General features: G+C 45.6%; 1 protein-coding gene across 1 annotated transcript in view; it reads right to left on the bottom strand.

The window, feature by feature from the left end:
- Positions 1-6240: 6240 nt before the first annotated feature.
- Positions 6241-20747, bottom strand: part of FAT2 (FAT atypical cadherin 2) — a 65547-nt gene continuing 51040 nt past the window's right edge. The window contains exons 20-23 of the mRNA XM_060008491.1: positions 13172-13613; positions 10588-10741; positions 9593-10050; positions 6241-8533 (exon numbers count right to left, since the gene is read on the bottom strand). Coding sequence (XP_059864474.1) covers positions 7995-8533; positions 9593-10050; positions 10588-10741; positions 13172-13613 — 1593 coding nt within the window. The 3' untranslated portion in view covers positions 6241-7994. The remainder of the gene's footprint in view (positions 8534-9592; positions 10051-10587; positions 10742-13171; positions 13614-20747) is intronic.

The raw sequence follows: 20747 nt of genomic DNA, 5'->3' as shown, positions 1-20747 counted from the left end.
GTGTTCCAGACTGATTACATGAGTTGGGTTGGGGTTTGCGCTCAGGACTGATTGATTTGCATTTCAAAGGGATGTCCTTAGGCAAGCTGTTTGCTTTCTCCAGGAGTTAGCTGACTCTGGGAGGAGCAGTCCCCCCTCTGGGTCCACAAGGCCCTAAGATGTCAAAGCATCATAAAATACAGAAACCATGATTAATACACCCCCTCCTCCTAACCCCTAGCGGCTACTAATCTGCTTTCTGTCTCTATGGATTTGCTATTCTGGATATATCATATAAATGGAACCATGCAATATGTGACCTTCTTCTCTGGTTTCTTTCACTTTGCATAATGTTGTCAAGGTCCATGTTGTAGTATACATCAGTATTTCATTCCCAGGCAGCAAGCATGAGGCTGTTTTCTGTTTCTTGGTTTTGTTACTCAATGTAACCAGCATCTTGATCACCTTGTCTCCTCCTCCTTCACCTTCCTCTTCATCAAGTTGACCATTTTCCTTCTTTTCTTGGTTCCCAAGTTGCCTGATTCCTTGGTTCTCTGGCCCCCTGGTCTATCTTCTTTAGCAAGGTATTCATTCAAATAATTTTACTCCTTTAAAATTTGGTTTTTAAAAACATTAAGCTTTTTATTTTGAAGTAATTATAGATTCACAGGAAGGTGCAGGCAAATAGGGAGATCCAGTGCACTTTTCACCCAGTCTCTTCCAGTGTTGACAGCTCGCATAACCACAGCACATTATCAAAACCAGGAAATTGACATTGGCACAATCCTTAGCGCTCATTCTTGTTTCTCCAGTTATATATGCACTCGTTGGAGTGTGTGCATGTTCGTGTATGTGTGTTTGTGTGTGTAGCTCAGCAGTTTTATCATGTGTGGCTTCTTCTACCGCAATCAAGATGCTTAACTGTACCATCACCGCAAGACTCCTTCATGCTACCCCATTACAGACACATCCATGCCCTGCACCTTCCCAACATCCCCTAACCCCTGGCAACCACTAATCTGTTTGTTCTTCATCTCTGTCATTGTTACTTCATGAATGTTCTATAAATGTAATTATACTCTGTGTCCTTTTGAGTTTGGCTTCTTTCACTCAGTGTAATTTCCTTGAGGATCATTCATGTTGGTGCATGTATGAAGCGTTCATTCCTTTTCATTGCTGAGTAGTATTCCATGGTATGGATCTACCACAGTTTGTTTATCCATTCACCCATTGAAGGAAATTTGCATAGCTTCCAGGTCTGGCTATTACAAATAAAGCTGCTGTGAATACTCATGTACAAGTTTCTTTATGAAGATAAGTTTTTATTTCTCTGGGATGTTATGTCAGTACAATTGCTGGGTTGTATGGCAAGCCCGTTTTTAGTTTTAAAAGTATTTTGCAAACCATTTTCCAGAGTGGCTGTACCATTTTACGTTTCTGTCAGCAATGTGTGAATGATCCAGTTTCTTTGCATTCTTGCCAGCATTCGGTGATGTTATTTTTTATTTTAGCCATTTATCAGACCTTGTAAATGTTTTGTTAGATTTATACCTAAGTATTTAATTTTCTTTGGAGCAATTGTAAATGGTAATGTGTTTTTTATTTCAGTTTCCACATGTTTATTGGTAGTATATAGAAATGAAATTTATTTTTGAGTGTTAAACCTGTCTTATGACCTTTCTGCACTCACTTTGTAGTTCTGTGAGTGTTTGGTTAAAATTCTGGGGATTTTCTGTGTAGATAGCACATGTTGTCTACAAATAGAAGTAGTTGTACTTCTTTTATGATCTGTATACCTTTTTTTTTTTTTTTTTTTTTGGTCTTATTGCACTGGCTAGAACTTTCAGTACTGTGTTAAAAAAGAGTGGTTCCAGTAACATCCTAGCCTTGTGCCTGATCTTACAGGGAAAGCCTTCAGTCTTTCACCTTTCAATATGATGCCAACTGTAAGATTTTTATAGAAGTTCCCCCTCTCTTCCTGTACTGAGAGATTTTTCTTGAAAGAATGGCTTAATTTTGTTGAATGCTTTTTCTGCATCAATTGCTATAATCTTACATTTTTTCTGTTTTCACTGGTCAATATGGTAGATTAAATGGATTCATCTTTGAATATTGAACCAGCCTAGCTTACCTAGAATAAATCCCACTTGGTCATGGAATATTTATATTATATATATATATTATATATAATATATACATGGATTGTTTTTCGTTTTTTACTCACCCTGACATTTACTCTGACAAATGGAGGATCCAGACTGGTGCCTTTTTATAAATGAGCAAACCATATGCCGTAACTGCAATTCTTGGCCTACGTGTACTTTTGCCTCAGGCCAGGTTCCCAGCTGCTACCGTGTTACCTAAAGGCCACATATGTTTCCTTAGGACAGAGTTCCTCAGCCTTGATATTATGTTCATTTTGGGCTGGATCGTTCTCTGCTGTGGGGACTGTCTTGTGCACTGTAGGGCGATTAGCAGCATCCCTGGTCTACCCACTAGATGCCACTTGCACCCTGCCAGCTATGACAACCCAAAGTGTCTCCAGACATTGTCAAAGGTCCGTGTGTGTGTGTGTGTGTGTGTTGGGGCAGGGGTATGTTTGGAAATCACCACCCTCTCCATCAAGAACCACTGCCTTAATACACTTAGCCCCTAACTACCCCAAGCTGGGGGGATGTCTTTTTGTCTTGGCTGGGGAACAAAGGTGTGTGGTCATGGATACTCTGAAAAGATCTGCCTCTTTTTTTTTTTTTTTTTTAAGATCTGCCTCTTTAATAGCAGTGATAAAATATCTAACATCTCCTAAACATTTACTATGCCAACTGTGCCAAGCACTTTACCTATATTATTTTCTTGGGTGCTCAGATCCAGTGAGGGAAGGTGCTGGTAATAATCCCCACTTTTCAGACTGAGGCATAAAAGGTTAAATGACTTGCCCAAGATAACACATTTTCTATTATTATTATTATTATTATTTTTGGCCACACCACACGGCATGCGGGATCTCAGTTCCCTGTCCAGGGATTGAACCCACGCTCCCTGCAGCGGAAGCGTGGCGTCCTAACCACTGAACCTCCAGGGAAGTCCCCAAGATCACACATTTTCTAAATGGTGGACTCAGGTCTGTCTGACTCCAGACCTCATGTTTTTGCTCGAAGGATTCACTTCCCTGCTACCTGATTCTGTCACTCCTCCCCTCACATCCCTGGGTGGACACAGTGTATCTCCAGGCCCTGCTCTGGGTACCTAGCTCCTCCCACATTCCGACCCCAGGATGCTTTCCCCGCCCTGTGCTCCACAGTCCCTCCACTCCCACCCATCAGAACCACCCAGCACTGCGGAAATACTGAAAACCTTCAGGCCTTCCTTTTGGGCTGTTTTCTTAGCCCAGCTGGCCCTTCTCCCTGTGCTCCATCTGAAGCTCAACTTTAAGACCCCGCTCCAGTGGCTGCTGCTCTCTAGAACCTTCCCTGGCCGCTTCTGTCAGAATTTATGGCTTCCTTCTTGGTGATGCTGTAACACTGCTTCTCTGGTTAACCTCCTCGCTACTGATGCTAGAGAGATGTGACGACTTGGCCACTTCCCCAGATCACGAGTTGATTGCGGTGTTGATGGGATCAGGATGAGTGCCAGTCTGTGGGGCTGATCGTGTATCTGGAATTGGCTGGTTACTAAATTCAGTGTCGTCTCCTTCAGGAGAGAATGGTGTCCCGGCCTGTGAGGAGTTGACATCACTCTATTAATTTTGAGTTTCCTATTGATCTAACCAAGCACTTTCCTTGGTTGGACCTTGTAGGTCTGTTGAGGAATCATGAGAAAATTCAGAAGGCTTGTCGTTCCCCAGCCCTGTCCTTGAGAATGATGCTGCTCTTCTTGCGGTGCCACAGCCTGTGCCTCTCCTCAAGGTGGAGCTGGCAAAGTCACCGAGAACTCCCAAAGCCTGTCCTCAGATGCTGCAGCGTGGGCTGTTGTTCTGCACCTGGGCCCGGTGTCTTCACAGGCAGGCGTTTCACCCATTCATGGTGTGGCACCAGGAGGATGGGGCAGCTGTTCTCTATGGGACCAGCATGGGCCCTGGGCAAGTCACTCCATATCTCAAAACTTTACATACTGTATCTTTTTCCCCCTCGATCTTATAGAATCTCTATAATCTTCAGTCCACATGAGAGTGGTTTGGCTCTGTCTGCCCTTCTTCTACCCCCAGATATTCACTTTTTGCGGCTCTCCCCACAAGACCTGATGTGTGTCCCTCCAGAGCACTGCTCTGATTCCTGGAAGATGTATCTACCTTCTCCATAAGGCCTTGAGAAACTCCGTGTGATGGTGCGGCAGTGCAGGCTGTCCATCCGAGGAGCTGTCTCACAATTCCCTTGCCATTGGTCCTGGTGGATTACAGGTGCCCCTGGTGGATTACGGCTGCCCTTCCTCGTGCGACGTGGTTGTGAGTCCTCGCCGCCCCCCCAGCCCCGCCCCCTTCCTAGCTGCCCTCCTCTAGCAATGCCCAAGGTTACCGTGTCGCTCTTAAGGCCCAGCCTCAGAACTGGATGCAGGATTACAAGGGTGGTCTGGAGTTGAGCCCTGGGGTTGAGCAGACATTCCAGCTGTTAACACCACTTAGAATTATAGTGACGTTCTTGGCCTCTGAACTCAGTTGGATCCTTGGACTAGTTTCTGCTATTCTTCAGTCTTCTGATATCCTGTATTTATAATTGGTTTCACGAACCCAAATGTAAGGCATAGTTCTGGAGTCCGGCAGCCCTGGATTGAATCCTGACCCTGTCACTCATGAACTGGGTGACTTCACTTTGAGTCACTACTGTAAGTTACAAGCCACTTAATTTCTGGATGCCTCCTGTTCCTTCATCTGTAAAACAGAGATGACAGTACTTACGTTATGCGTTTTTGGTGAGGATTAAGTGAGATAAGACATGCCAAGTGCTTGCACAGCTCCTGTCATACAGCAAGTGCCAGTAGTGGTGGTGAGGATGATTATGGTGAGCTGTGTTTTCACCTGGGTCAGGTCAGGAGGCCTAGGTCTGGGTCTCTGCCTTTCTCTGACACTGTCACGCTGTGTCAGACTCAGGACGTTTGGAATCAGAACCCCAGTGCCTTGAGATGCGAGGATTTCCCTGAAAACCTTCTCTTCTGCGGCTCTGCTTCTTGGTCCCAGAGAGCCCTCTAGTGGCTGATCCGTGAAGGTGCAGGCTCAGGAGGACAAAGGGAAGGAGGGGACAGGTGGGGACAGAGGTGGGCTGGGTGGAGAGAGGCTCCCCATCCAGGAAAAGAGCATGTGGTATTTTAGGGAGATGCCAAGGCTGGTGTCAGACCGGAATGTGGTGTCACTGCTGTGAAGTTCTACCTGTGGAACTTCACACAAACCCCTTCTCTGCAGGGTGAGGAACATTGAGAACAAAGATGGACTAGATCCGTGTTTCCCAGAGATGATCTAGAGGGCCTTAGACAGTCATTGTGAAAACCAGAATGTTTATGTATCTTCATGTGCGCTACAAAAAATAGGAATTTTCAGATCTTTTCTTTTATGGATATTATCCTTTTAAGGTGAATAAAAACATTTTTTAAAATCTAAGTACAGTAAAAACGATTTAGTAAATAATAGTACAGGTGTTATTCTATCAGGAAAAAAATCATAAAAGTGTTAGGCAAAGCAACAGAAGTTTGGGCGACCCTGGACTAGGTTATTTGTGATTTCCCGCACAGTTCTGATAAGTTAATCCTATTTGTATACTACCCAGTATTGTTCCCTAGCATGATGGTCACCAGTTATTGTTTATGCTGCTATAAGCTCTTTGAACTTATCCCTGAGAATAGGGATGTTATTTACTCTTCATTTTACTGAACAGTGAGAGGCCCGGTCATACCTGCCTGAGGCCACGTTAGTGTGTGGCACAGCAGTTTGGAACCGAGCCCATCGGACCCCAGAGCCACGGTCTGCTGTGGTGCCTCCCATGGACGTGCCTTCTCTGCCCACCTGCACTGGGAGCCTGTCGGCAGGGACTGGACTGTCCAGTCTTGGTGTTGTACCCTCAAGGCCCGCACGGACCAGGTTGCCTGGTGACATTCACATCCAGCTGGGCTTCGGGGCGAGCTGTGGAGCAGCGCCAAAGGCTAACTCTGGGCATCAGGAGGCTGGCCTTCCAAACCTGCGATATTGTCCCCTCTCCCTGACCAGTGTGATGTGTGGCCAAGGGTGCTGGCCGGGGTGGGGGGCGGTCAGCAGTCCTGAAGTCTTGTCCAGGGCCTTTCATTCACCTCTGCTTAGCAGACTTGTCCACTAACTATGCACAGTTGTATCAGAACTAGAGGACTTTTTTCCAAATAGTGTCCTGGGCCCTTCTCCCAGAGGTTCCGATTTTATATGTGTGGGCCTCAGAGATATGTATTTTAGCCATTTTGCAAGGTTTGAGAATCATGATGCTTAATGACCTCTGGGGCCCCTTCCAGCCCCCAAATTCCACGAACCTCAGCTTGGAAGGGCCTGTAGACCCTTGTGACCTTCCCCTGACCAAACAGCCTAAGTGACACGGAAAATAACAGTAAAAAAGATATTTTATTGTTAAAAAAAAAAACAACAACCACAAATGTCCAGTAAAACCAGGCATCCCGTCACTCACGCTCACAGTCGCCCGCACAGCCATGAACCATGCACACAAACACCCTGTCACCCACACAGCTCCCTCGTGCTGGAGGCAGCAGCCCTATGGGTAAGAGTGGCTATTGCTCTTCCTTTAGACTTTTGTCTCCAGAAGCAAGACACATGAAAAGGCAGTGGACCGGAGACAGGGGTTGGCAGGTGAGGGAGTGGCAAGGCCACCAGAAGTCTCTGGTCCCTACCACTCCGGGCTACATATGTTCTGCACATGTGTACATACGTACTGTACATAAGCACCCACATGTGCAGACACATGCCCACAATGACCCTCCATGCATAGGGTTGAGTCGCTGCAGGTAACACTTGGATTGGCAGGCCTCTGAAACAGAGGGGCAGGAAAGGATACTCCTGATGTCCGGCTCCCTGCTTCCACCCTTCCCTGCATAGGAGTTCCGACTTCCTTGTGTCTATGGAAGAAAAATCCCTTTGGGGCAACTCATCCAGACAGCAAGGTTGAAAAGTGCCTAAGAATTTTTTTAAAAATGAAGAATGATGTCCTTCTTGCCTTTGGCCCAAAGTGCTTGCGAAACTTGGGCTGACGAACCCAGAGTTCCATGAGGTCTGAACTCTTTAACAAAGACGGTTCAGGGGCTGCACAGATCCTGGCAGGCCCTGGCTAGTAGAAAGTCAGGCTTTAAGTCAGACTTAAAGAGGAGGCTCAAGGTGCTTGGAATTAGATTAGAGGAGTGGGACCTCCAGGAACCTGAGGCCAAGTGATGCTCCTTGGGAACCCTTGTTGCCATAGTTCACTGTCTTATGCCTGATGCCTGGCTCGGTGCCTGACATGGAGCAGACTCTGCAGCGAGGCAGGCAGGGCGTACAAGTGACATGTGGTAGCTGCTCCCCTGCTGCTCACCTCTCAGCCCCTAGGAGGACACCCTGTTGCCCTGCAGGGTCGGTGACCTTGGACCTTGTCTCTCAGCAGCTGTGGTGCTTGCCTGTGAGGCATGATCCCACCTCGGCCTGCAGAGTGTGCAGCAACGGGCAGGTCTAAGAATGTGCCCGACAGGCCCGTTCAGGCCCTGACTCCCTAGGAATTGTCAGGGAGACGCACACTGCCTTTTACCCATCCCAGGAGTCAGATTTTCCTGGGTGTCCAGGGTAACGGCTCTGTGCACACCCTTTCTGCCGGGGGCCCTAGTGCTGTTTCTGGAGCTCTACCCTCAGCTTCCCTCCATCCTCAGGGACTAGCTGGGGGTCTGGAAGAGCACATTTCAAGATGTGGCAACCCGGACTGGGTATGGGGGCTTCCCTCCCAGTTTCCCAGCCATGCTCAACTCGCTCCCCGCCAGACAGGGGAAGGCGCCAAGTCCTCGGCCTCCCCCTTGCCTCCGTCTGAGGGCAGCTAGAACATGACCTCCTCACAGCTCCCATAATCACTCTCCACCATGTCAGAGCCCTCATAGTTGGGGGGGGCCTGGGGCTGGCCCCGGCCCGTGGGACGACCGCCCCCTACCTCGCAGTCGGCGTAAGAGGGCCCGGCCCGGCTGAGGCGCATGCTCACCCCCTTGTAGCCCCCTTCTGCCAGGCAGGGCCCTGGCCCTCCCCCTCCCTGCTGGAACTGCGAGTGGTAGTAGCTGATAGCTGTGTACTCGTTGAGACAGGGGGCCAGCAGGTGCTCCTGGGGACTGGGGGGCCGTCGGGGGATCAGATCTTCCAGGTTCTGGTTGCTGTAACGGGGTGGAAGGGGTGCTCGCTTGTTTTCCATCTCCAGTGGGAAGGGGAAGCCCCCGTAGAGGGCAGTGGGGTCCGGCATCACAGCTGGGTTCCGGTGGCAGCGAGGCGATGGCAGCAGAGGGCCGGGGGTCCCTTCGGAGCGGGGGTATTCCCAGTGTTCCTTCCTGGAGTAAGTTGGGGGCCAGACTGTGGCTCCACCTGGGTACACTGAAAGGGAACAGCAAGACAGGGTGAGCTCTGAGTTTCCCTGGTGAAAGCTCCGACTGGCCTTAGAGCTGCTCTACGTGACTTAGCATGTGGTACAGATGGGCCGAGGAGTCGGTGGGTGTGTGGCCCGTCTGTGTGTTGTCTCTGGCGGCTTAGATTAATATCTAGAATCCAATGGGGTCAAGTTCAAAGCCAGAGGTTTAACTCAAAGCCAGCCCATCTTGTAAATTTGTGCCACTGATCCAAGGGTCAGTGGATAAGGGAAGAATCTGAACGGCTCCATGCATCCCACCCCCATTCCTGGAGACAGCAGCTCTATCCCAAGTCCTACTGGTGAGTTTTGTCTCCTTAATTGAAGGAAACAAACACATATTTTGGACTAGGAGGTGTGATGGCATCTGTCACAGAGGGTGATTAAATGAGATGTGACTTCGAAGGTTGGAGACCAGGCCTCCTTGGTCCTACCTCTGTCCCTGCTACTGAATAGTTGGGTAAGTTAGAATAAGTCACTGTGGCTTTATGGGTCCCAGTTATGGGACCCAATTTGCAGAAAGAGCAAATACTTGTTTTAACTATTACTGAATAAGCCAGAAAATATAAAGTGCTTTACAAATTCATCTCCTTTTGAGCCAAAGATGAGAGGGGGTGAAGGTCCCTCCTCTGGGTCAGCCAGGTCTGGCCCAAGGCTACTGTACCTCTAGACTGGGCAGCCAGAAGCTTGGACAACTGCCTCTCTTTCCCTTTCCAGAAAAGCATAAATATACAGAAGCCCCCTTTTCACTTCAGGGATCCTACCCACCCCATCCAGGGTCTACAGGTTTCTGCCATGGACATCAATCCTGTGGAATGTCTTGGAATTTAGGGGAGTAGATCATGGTACCACGGAATGAGGCACAGACTCTGAGTCCAGAGACCCGGGACCTGGTGCAGCCCACTAGTGCACCGTGACCTTGACCACGTCCCTTCATGGACTGGATGGTGGCTCAGATAATGGAGTGTTTCAGTCTATTACCCTGTTCCATCAATCCCAGAAGCTAAAGGCCTGTGGGCTGTACTGACCCATCTCCTCGCCTGACCAGGTCCTCTTAATGATGGCCTCATTTTCAGAGTGGGAAGAGACCACCACCGGCGGGAGTCTGGGAGGCACGCTGCAGACCACTGGCCGTTGCTTAGAGCTGGGTCCAAAAGTGACGAGTTCATTTGGACCTGAGGTCTTGCTGGGCTCCACTTGGTTCAGGTTGTTGCAGGCGCTTGTGCTCAGGGAGTTGAGCTCAATGGCAGGTGTGGCTTGGGTGTCAACACCAACACTCCTGGCCAGGAGGTCTGGGTCCTCCATGGCCACGGGCTTGTGGGACTTGCAACGGCGGCAGTAGAAGAGAAGCCCAGTAGAGATTATGACAATGACCAGTAGGACCACTATGATGATCAGAATCTCCTGCTGTCCCCAGTCCCCCCTTTTGATCTCAGGGGTGACAAGACAGTGTCCTTCTGAGCAGCCCCTTGATTCCATTTCACACCTGCGGACACAGAGAAGTAGTCAGGGGACTGAGTCACTATACTGCCCTTGCCACGTCCCCTCTTAAAAGATGTATGGGATCAAAACCCCTGCACTCAAGCCTGCCTCTCCAACTTCCCACCAAAAAAAAAAAAAAAGTAATTTACCCCCAGGCCGCTTTCTGGAAAGTCACGGTCCAGAGCAAGAGAATAAGAACTTTTGCTACTTTCAGACTTCAGCAAAGATCAGAACTGCCTGAAAATCTGGTAGAAAGTGCAGATTCCTTGGTCCCAGCCTAGTGAGTCCAATTCAGTAGGTTCAGAATAGGGCTTGGGAAATCTGTCTTTTTAACGAGCACCACCCCTCCCAGAGTGTTCTGATGCAGGTGGTGGGAGAGAGAAGCCTTGACACGTGGAAAAGGCCAAGAAGCCAGGTAACCAGAGCACTCAGCCCCTGGCTGCCCATTGGCCTCTCTAGGGGTCAGAGTGCAGAGGTCATCCCCCAGTGGTGCCACACTCAGGGAGAGGAACCAGTGGCAGGGGACCTCTCCTGTGCTTACCTGTCTCCCATGTAGGGGTGAGGGCAGATACAGGGGGCTCCTTTGGGGGAAGAGATGCAAGTTCCACCTTCCAGGCAGGGCATCGAAGTGCAGTTCTCCTTCCTTTGTTCACAGTGCCTCCCGGAGAACTGTGAGGGGCACGTGCAGACATAGCCTGGGGAGAAGGGCAGGGCCATGAGAGAGCACTCTGATCCAGTGGCCCCAGGGGACAGGTTCTCGTGTGTTCGCAGATCCCAGTGTTCACACTTAGTTATTGAGTGCCTCTCTCTGCCACATGCACCGTGGTAGGCACTGGTGCCCTGCTGGACAAGATGGTTGGATCCCTGCCCTCAAACAACTTACAGACTACAGAGAATAGGCATCTAAAGGATAATAATGAGTATCGTCATCCTAGACAACACTATTTATTGTAATCGTTGTTCTAAGAATCTTCATGTATTAGCTCGTTTGATCCTCCCGACAGCCCTGAGATTGGTTACTGTTATTGTCCTCATCAGGGACAGGTACAAGTTGATGGCAGGTCAGGGAATGAGGCTCGGGGAATGCATGCCATTTGCTCAGGGTCACACAGCAAGCAAATGGCAATTTGGGGGTTCAAACTGAGATAGTTATAGATAATATCAGTATATTAGTAATTATCATAAAAATTAGTTTTATTGAAGGGAAGCATTGTGGAAAGGAGTTAGCCTAAACTAGGCACCAGGGGAGGTTTCCTGGAGGAGGTGATATTTTAGTTGAGACCTGAAGGTTGAGTAAAAATTAGCCAGGCAAAAAGATAAAGGGGCAAAGAGGAAGATGTTTCAGGCAGAGGAGAACGTGTGCAAAGGTTTGGAGGAGAGGGTGTGGCATGTCACCAGGGTGGACCAGCAAGTGGGAGGGGCCAGGGCATAGGACCCACAGGCAGGAATTAGGAATTGGGACTCCATCTGAACGGCATCTGAACGGCAAGGGGAAGCCACTGCAAGATTCTAAGCAGGAAAGCGATGTGCTCATATCTACATTGTTTAAAGATCTCTCTGGTGCCCTGCTGGAAGATGCTAGTGGAGGGAGAGAAGCAGGAGAGCAGGGAGGTGGCTGGTGCAGAAGAAAAGAAGAGAGGTGATGGGGACTGGGGTCAGACCAATGGCGGTGGGGATGCAGAAGTGATGGACTCCTTGGGTATCTTAGGTAGAAATGACAGTATTATTTGTCAGGCAAAGATTAGAAAATGGGAGAATGCCAAGTGTTGACAGAGATGTAGGGGCCTAGGAATCTCACGCACTTGCTGGTGGAAGTACAGACTGCTGCGGCCATGCTGGACAGCAGTCTGACCCGATTTAGTCAAAGTAACTATTTGCATACTCTGAGTATGTGAATTCCGTCTCTGGGTGGTGCGTATGTATGTGTGTATGTGTGAAAAGTTCTCACATAGGTTTGTAACATGATGTGGGAGGATGTTCAGTGCAGCATTGTTGATGGAGGTGGGATGTCCATTGCTGGGAGAGTCCAGAGGGGAAAGGTGAGCGCGTGCACGCCTTGGAGTATTGAGCCTCAATTAAAAGCAATGAATAAGAATTACTCGTGGCAGCGTGGATGGAAAACTGTAAAACATGATATACCAGTTATATAAGTTAGAAATTCAAGCATGTGAAAAACAGTTCTTACATTTTGAAAGAACTCATTTTAAAACTTTAAATGTTTGCCTGTGGGTTTGAGGAAGGGAGAAGGCAGTGGAGTATAAAGGGCAATAAGAAAGAGAAACTGGGCTTCCCTGGTGGCGCAGTGGTTAAGAGTCCGCCTGCCAATGCAGAGGACACGGGTTAGAATCCTGGTCCCAGAGGATCCCGCATGCCGCGGAGCAACTAAACCCATTCGCCACAATTACTGGAGCCTGCGTTCTAGAGCCCATGAGCCACAACTACTGAGACCTGCACGCCTAGACCCTCTGCTCCGCAACAGGAGAAGCCACCGCAATGAGAAGCCCGCGCACTGCAACGAGGAGTAGCCCCCGCTTGTCACAACTAGAGAAAGCCCGCACACAGCAACGAAGACCCAACGCAGCCAAAAATAAATTTAAAAAAAAAAGAGAGGGAGAGAGAAACTTAGCACGCACCAATGATGACACTGAGATGTGTGATGACTACAGCCTTCTACATCAGAGGTCCCCATTCGTACCCTTCCCCCATCCAAAAAAAAAGGAGAAAGAAAGATAGTTCTTGTTGAGGGTGAAAGAAGACTACTGGCCTCCCCTGGTGTAAACCTAGCAGATCCCTACTCGTTACTCACCAGACAGTAAGGGGAAGAGGCGGCTATTTCCCCTGAGACCTACACCCTGAGCACGCCTCTCGCTTAGCAGCCCTGTGACCTTGGGTGCGTTCCTTTACCTCTCTGGGTATCCCTTACGTAGCCCAGTGGTTTCCTGAGCAGTAAAATGGAGCTTTAATGGCTCTCTTCTCCGCCCCCCACCCCCGCTCCCTCCCACATAGGACTGTGGTGGAGGAATCGGCTTGGTAAACTCTATGGTGATACACGATTGCTAGTTCAACCTGGCAGGGTCCTCTGCAGAGCCTCCTGGGATAAGCCTCAGGGTCAGCCCTAGCCTTACCTGCCCCGTGGGTCTGTGAGCACTTTCCACCGTTGAGACACGGGTTCTGGCTGCACTGGTCACTGTGGAGGCAACACTGGGTGAGGGCCCGCCTCTCCAGCATGCCCGCCACCTTCTTGCCATGGGCCAGTAGCTCCAGCGCCTCTCCGTTGATCATGACAGCATCCAGGCAGCCTTCGAAGCCCTGGGAGACATTTGGGAAAGAATGCAAGAGGACGAGGCCACCCAGAAAGAGGTCCCTTTCAGGCCTCAGACTCCAGCAGTTCTCTGGGAGCGCAAGGGAGGCGTTGGCTGCACTGTCAACCGACAGGTGAACGGAAGTATCTGTCTCCTCCACCAGAACAGAGTGCCACTCTTGGTCATTCACACGAGACTGGGAAGAAAGGTTTCTGTAGAAGCCACCTGGGCAATGGTATTCCAGCTGGAGCACTCCATCGACCAGCTGTAAAGAAAATCCAAATGGCCATCAGCAAAGCCAAGAAGTACTTAAAAAATGCCTGCTCAGAAGCTGCCAGTGCAAAGAAGGTTAGTTTATTTTCACAGATAGGAGGGGTAGTGTTTGGTGATTTTCAAGGCTGTTTTAGACATTGTATTTGTAGAGTATAGAAACCCTCAAAGTGCTCTTCTGTGGTCTCATTTGGCCCTCGCCGCTCTCCATGGGATGGCCTGGGCGGGGATGATATCTCCATTTCAGAGATGAGGAAACTGAGGCCCAGAGATGCCTTGCTGATCAAGACCCTGTCTTTTGGATTCTTCTTCACAGCCCTCTCCAGTATTCTATACTCCTCAGCCTTCAGGGATACCAAAAACCTCCCTCTCACCCCCACTCCCTTACTCAACAGTTCAACAGTTCTTGAAGTGGGTCTCTAAGACGATTTCAGGGCATCTACAAGGTGAAACTATTTTCATAGTAATCCAAGACATTATTTGCCTCTTCTACTCTGATTCTGTTACAAATATACAGTGGTGATCTCTAGACATGCGCTATCACAACAGATAAAGGCAGAAGTAGGTACGAGCCAGCTAGCTTCTATTAAGCCAGATGTAAGAGAAATTTGCAAAAATGTAAAACAATACCACTCTTTTTTTAATTATGGAAAATGGAACAATTATTCTTAAAAATATGGTATTTATGTTAACATGTAATAGGTTTCTTGTTATTTTAAAACTTCTCAGTTTTAATTTCTAATAATGAAAATGCCAATAGCTGTTACCCACATAAACAAAACTTCCCTATGATCCTTGATTATTTTTAAGAGTATAAAAAGTCCCAAAATCAAAAAGTCTGAGAATCACTGGGTTAGAACATTTTAGTTCCCTTCACCCTCGAGAAGTGGGACTACTTGTGGCCAAATAGTTTTCCTGTCACTCTGGGTTAGGCAGCGCTTTCTCTGGGTGAAATGTGAAGATCTAACCCAGTGTTTTCCAGAAGTTGGACATTTGTACACCATCTTCCTGATTTTTGCTCTGGTTGAATTCTACCTATACCTTTATTTCCTTAAAAAGAAAACAGTATTATTACAGTAAATAGAAAACCAATATAACCTGCCATTAAGAAAAGACAATGACAAATATAAGTACAACATATACAAAACATTGTCATTAAATCACTCCTTTCACTTACCTAGGACCACAGATCTGTTGATCCCTCCATCTTTTCACCGTCTCTCCCCTCTGTAGTGTCCTCATTCCTCTCCTTACCAATCTTAAATTCCATAGCCAAACTCCTGTCCCTCTTTTACTTGGTAGAACTCACTTGGCTAATACACAAATCCGGTGAAATCCAACTCTCCCTCTATATATAAGTATCATGGAGCTGAACATGGCTGGAGAAAAACACACAGCTCTTGCTTATTGGTCTCCCTTTAATTTCATGACCATGAGTCTCAAATGAGCCCTTCATGCTACCCAACAATCGTACTATCTTGCTTAGTTCCCTCACTCTCTCAGATGACTATTTTCACAACTTCTCTCTCCTCAGACCCTTAATGTCTCTCTCCCCATCCTCGCTCTCAGCAATCAGATGGAAACTTCCAGGCACTCTCACCATCGTATCTGTCCACGTTGTCCAAAGCCAATCTCTCCATTCATGCACTAGATCCCACCCCACCCCCCTTACCTCCTGAAGGACAAGATGCCACTGACTTTCCTTTCTCCTTCCTACATCTTTGTTCACTCTCTACTGGATCATCCCAGTCATCATACAAACGTGCTGTTATTGTTCTAATCTTTAAAAAACAAAGTTTTCTTGAACGCACTTTTCCTGCCAGATAGTACTTTCTTTCTTTGCTTTCCCTTTGCAGCAAAATTCTACCCCCACCCACCATGACACTGAAACCACTGGTGTCAGGGCACTCAGCATCCTTTGTGTTGCCAAATTCAATGATTGATATCACTTCCCATCTTACTTGACCTCTCAGCAGCATATTATGCAGCTGATCACTGCTTCCTTCTTGATACACATCGCTCATTTGGCTTCCCAGATACAATACTCTCTTGGTTTTTCTCCAACATCATTGGTTGTATCTTTTCATTCTCCTTTATTGGATCCTCCTCTTCCCCAACCTCTCAGTGTTGGAGTATCTCAGGGATAAATCCTTAGTCTACTCTCTTTTCACTCTACACTCTTTGGTGATCTCCCCAGTCTCATGGCTTTGAATACTATGTATATGTGGAAGAATCCCAGATCTTCATCTCCACCCAGACCTTTCTCACTAGATTTTGTTTGTCCAGCTCCACTAGTAGGTCTAACAGTCATCTCAAGCTCATATGTCCAAAACGGAACTTCTGGTCATCCTCCTTCCCCAACCTACTCCACCTGTATGCTTGCCCGCGTCTGTTGGCAGCAACTCCATTCCTTCAGGTTGCTCAGGTCAACATCTTACTCCTTGCTTTCTCTCGCAGCCCTTATTCAGTTCATCAGGAAGTCCTGTTGACCTTACCTTCAAAATCTCTTCAGAATCTGAACTCTTTTTCCCAGTTCCACTGTCATTCCCCTGATCTAAACTGCCATCAGCTCTCACCAGAATTACTGCCTTTTGGCTGGGTCTTTCCACTTCCATCTTTGTTCCTCTAAAATCTATTCTCAACACAGTAGCCACAAGGACCGTTTTTGCATATGTCACACCATGTTAATTCTCTGCTCAAAACCTTCTAATGCCCCCCACTTTGCTCAGAATAAAACTCAAAGTCCTTAAATAGCCTATGAGACCTTTATAGATATGACCCCATCCTATTACATCTCTGACCTCAACTCCTGCTACTACTGTCCCCTTGCTCACTTCACTCAAGCCATATTGACATCTGAGCTGTTCCTTAAACATGCCAAGCAATCTCCTGCCAATGACTATACCCTCTACCTAGAATGCTGTTTCCCCAGAAGTCTACATGGCTAACTACCTCACCCCCTTCAAATTATTGTTCAATTATCACCTCAATGAAGCCTTCCCTAACCACCTTATTTAAAATTGCTACTTCCCACAAAAGGGCAGAATGCAAGCATCATCTCCTCCACTCTGGCTTGGTAGACAACATAGCAGTTAGAGGCTCATCTTCATTGAGGGAGAAAAGCAGAATGTACAGAATGTACCAGGCACCTTCAAGATGGTGGAAGAGTAAGATGTGGAGACCACCTTCCTCCCCACAAATACATTAAAACTACATCTACATGTGGAGCAACTCCTACAGAACACCTACTGAACACTGGCCGAAGACCTCAGACTTCCCAAAAGCTTTGCTTTTGCCTTTGTCCTATGGTTCTGTCTGTCTGGTTTTTTTTGTTTGTTTTGTTTTTTATAGGATAGCTTTTAGGGCTTGTTATCATTGGTGGATTTGTTTTTTGGTTGGTTGCTCTCTTTCTTTCTTTACTTTTAAAGTTTTTTATTTTTAATATTTTTTTTAATTTTAATAACTTTATTTTATTACTTTTTCTTTCTTTCTTTTGAATATAGAAGCATTTAGGAGAATCCAGCTATATTTTATTAAGCCAGACATGAAAGAGATTTGCAAAGATGTAAAACAATGCCATTATCAGTAATTTTTAAAATACTGCTTTTCAAAAATTATGTTATTTATGTGAACATGAATTGGGCTTATTACTCATTTCTAAATGGATTAATAACAGCTATTTTAAATGTTTCATGGTTTTAATTTCTAACAGGGTAAACATCACTAGATATAACTCACATTAACAAAAGCTCTTTGGGCTTCTTTCTTTTTTTGGATTCTTTCTTTTTCCTCCCTTTTCTTCTGAGCCATATGGCTGACAGAGTCTTGGTGCTCTGGCCGGGTGTCAGGCCTGAGCCTCTGAGATGGGAGAGCTGAGTTCAGGACATTGGTCCACCAGAGACCTCCCAGCCCCACATAATATCAAACGGCAAAAGCTCTCCCATACATCTCCATCTCAACACTAAGACCCAGCTGCACTCAACGACAAGCAATCTACAGTGCTGGACGCCCTATGTCAAACAACTAGCAAGACAGGAACACAACCCCACCCATTAGCAGAGAGGCAGCCTAAAAATCATAATAAGGTCACAGACACCCAAAAAAACACCACTGGACGTGGTCCTACCCACCAGAAGGACAAGATCCAGTCTCATCCACCAGAACACAGGTGCCAGTCCCCTCCACCAGGAAGCCTACACAACCCACTGAACCAACCTTAACCACAGGGAGAAGATACCAAAAACAATGGGAACTATGAACCTGCAGCCTGAGAAAAGGAGACACCAAACACAGTATTTAAGCAAAATGAGAAGACAGAGAAATACACAGCAGATGAAGGAGCAAGGTAAAAACCCACTGGACCAAACAAATGAAGAGGAAATACACAGTCTACCAGAAAAAGAAATTAGAGTAATGATAGTAAAGATGATCCAAAATCTTGAAAATAGAATAGAGAAAATACAAGACACGTTTAACAAGGACCTAGAAGAGCTAAAGAGAAAAAACAATGATGAACAAGACAATACATGAAATTAAAAGTTCTCTAGAAGGAATCAATAGCAGAATAACTGAGGCAGAAGAACAGATAAGTGACCTGGAAGATAAAATAGGGGAAATAACTACCACAGAGCAGAATAAAGAAAAAAGAATGAAAAGAATTGAGGACAGTCTCAGAGACCTCTGGGACAACATTAAATGCACCAACATTAGAATTATAGGGGTCCCAGAAGAAGAAGAAAAAAAAAAGGGACTGAGAAAATATTTGAAGAGATTATAGTTGAAAACTTCCCTCATATGGGAAAGGAGATAGTCAATCAAGTCGAGGAAGTGCAGAGAGTCTCGTACAGGATAAATCCAAGGAGAAACACACCAAGACACATATTAATCAAACTATCCAAAATTAAATACAAAGAAAAGATATTAAAAGCAGCAAGGGAAAAACAACAAATAACATACAAGGGGATCCCCAGAAGGTTAACAGCTGATCTTTCATCAGAAACTCTGCAAGCCAGAAGGGAGTGGCAGGACATATTTAAAGTGATGAAAGGGAAAACCTACAACCAAGATTACTCTACCCAGCAAGGATCTCATTCAGATTTGAGAAATTAAAACCTTTACAGACAAGCAAAAGTTAAGAGAATTCAGCACCACCAAACCAGCTTTACAACAAATGCTAAAGGAACTTCTTTAGGAAGGAAACCCAAGAGAAGGAAAAGATCTACAATAATAAACCCAAAACAATTAAGAAAATGGCAATAGGAACATACATATTGATAACTACCTTAAATGTGAATGGATTAAATGCTCCAACCAAAAGACATAGACTACCTGAATGCATACAAAACCAAGATCCATATATATGCTGTCTACAAGAGACCCACTTCAGACCTAGGGACACATACAGACTGAAAGTGAGGGGATGGAAAAAGATACACCATGCAAATGGAAATCAAAAGAAAGCTGGAGTAGCAATTCTCATATCAGACAAAATAGGCTTTAAAATAAAGACTATTATAAGAGACAAAGAAGGACACTACATAATGATCAAGGGATCAATCCAAGAAAGATATAACAATTGTAAATATTTATGTACCCAACATAGGAGCACCTCAATACATAAGGCAAATGCTAACAGCCATAAAAGGGGAAATCAACAGTAACACGATCATAGTAGGGGACTTTAACACCCCACTTTCACCAATGGACAGATTATCCAAAATGAAAATAAATAAGGAAATACAAGCTTTAAATGATACATTAAACAAGAAGGACTTAATTGATATTTATAGGACATTCCATCCAAAAACAGCAGAATACACTTTCTTCTCAAGTGCTCATGGAACATTCTCCAGGATAGATCATATCTTGGGTCACAAATCAAGCCTTGGTAAATTTAAGAAAATTGAAATCGTATCAAGTATTTTTTCTGACCACAACGCTATGAGACTAGATATCAATTACAGGAAAAAATCTGCAAAAAATATAAACACATGGAGGCTAAACAATACACTATTAAATAAGCAAGAGATCACCGATGAAATCAAAGAGGAAATCAAAAAATACCTAGAAACAAATGACAATGAAAACACAGTGACCCAAAACCTGTGCGATGCAGCAAAAGCAGTTCTAAGAGGGAAATATATAGCAATAAAATCCTACCTCAAGAAACAAGAAACATCTCAAATAAACAACCTAACCTTACACCTAAAGAAATTAGAGAAAGAAGAGCAAAAAAACCCCCAAAGTTAGCAGAAGGAAAGAAATCATAAAGATCAGATCAGAAATAAATGAAAAAGAAATGAAGGAAATGATAGCAAAGATCAATAAAAGTAAAAGCTGGTTCTTTGAGAAGATAAACAAAATTGATAAACCATTAGCCAGACTCATCAAGAAAAAAAGGGAGAAGACTCAAATCAACAGAATTAGAAGTGAAAAAAGAGAAGTAAAAACTGACACTGCAGAAATACAAAAGATCATGAGAGATTACTACAGGCAACTCTATGCCAATAAAATGGACAGCCTGGAAGAAATAGACAAATTCTTAGAAAAGCACAACCTTCCAAGACTGAACCAGGAAGAAATAGAAAATATGAACAGACCAATCACAAGCACTGAAATTGAAACTGTGATTAAAAATCTTCCAGCAAACAAAAGCCCAGGACTAGATGGCTTCACAGGCAAATTCTATCAGACATTTAGAGAAGAGCTAACACCTATCCTTCTCAAATCTTCCAAAATATAGCAGAGGAAGGAACACTTCCAAACTCATTCTATGAGACTACCATCACCCTGATACCAAAACCAGACAAAGACGTCACAAAAAAATAAAACTACAGGCCAATATCACTGATGAACATATGCAAAAATCCTCAACAACTAGTAAACAGAATCCAACAGCACATTAAGAGGACCATACACCACGGTTAAGTGGGGTTTATCCCAGGAATGCAAGGATTTTTCAATATACACAAATCAATCAATGTGATACACCATATTAACAAATTGAAGGATAAAAATCATATGATCATCTCAATAGATGCAGAAAAAGCTTTTGACAATATTCAACACCAATTTATGATAAAAACCCTCCAGAAAGTAGGCATAGAGGGAACTTACCTCAACATAATAA

Source organism: Delphinus delphis, chromosome 3 (genome assembly GCF_949987515.2).
Source record: "Delphinus delphis chromosome 3, mDelDel1.2, whole genome shotgun sequence".
NCBI lineage: Eukaryota > Metazoa > Chordata > Mammalia > Artiodactyla > Delphinidae > Delphinus > Delphinus delphis.
The sequence above is the reverse complement of the archived record's forward strand: the minus strand, read 5'-3'. Positions and strand labels throughout refer to the sequence as shown.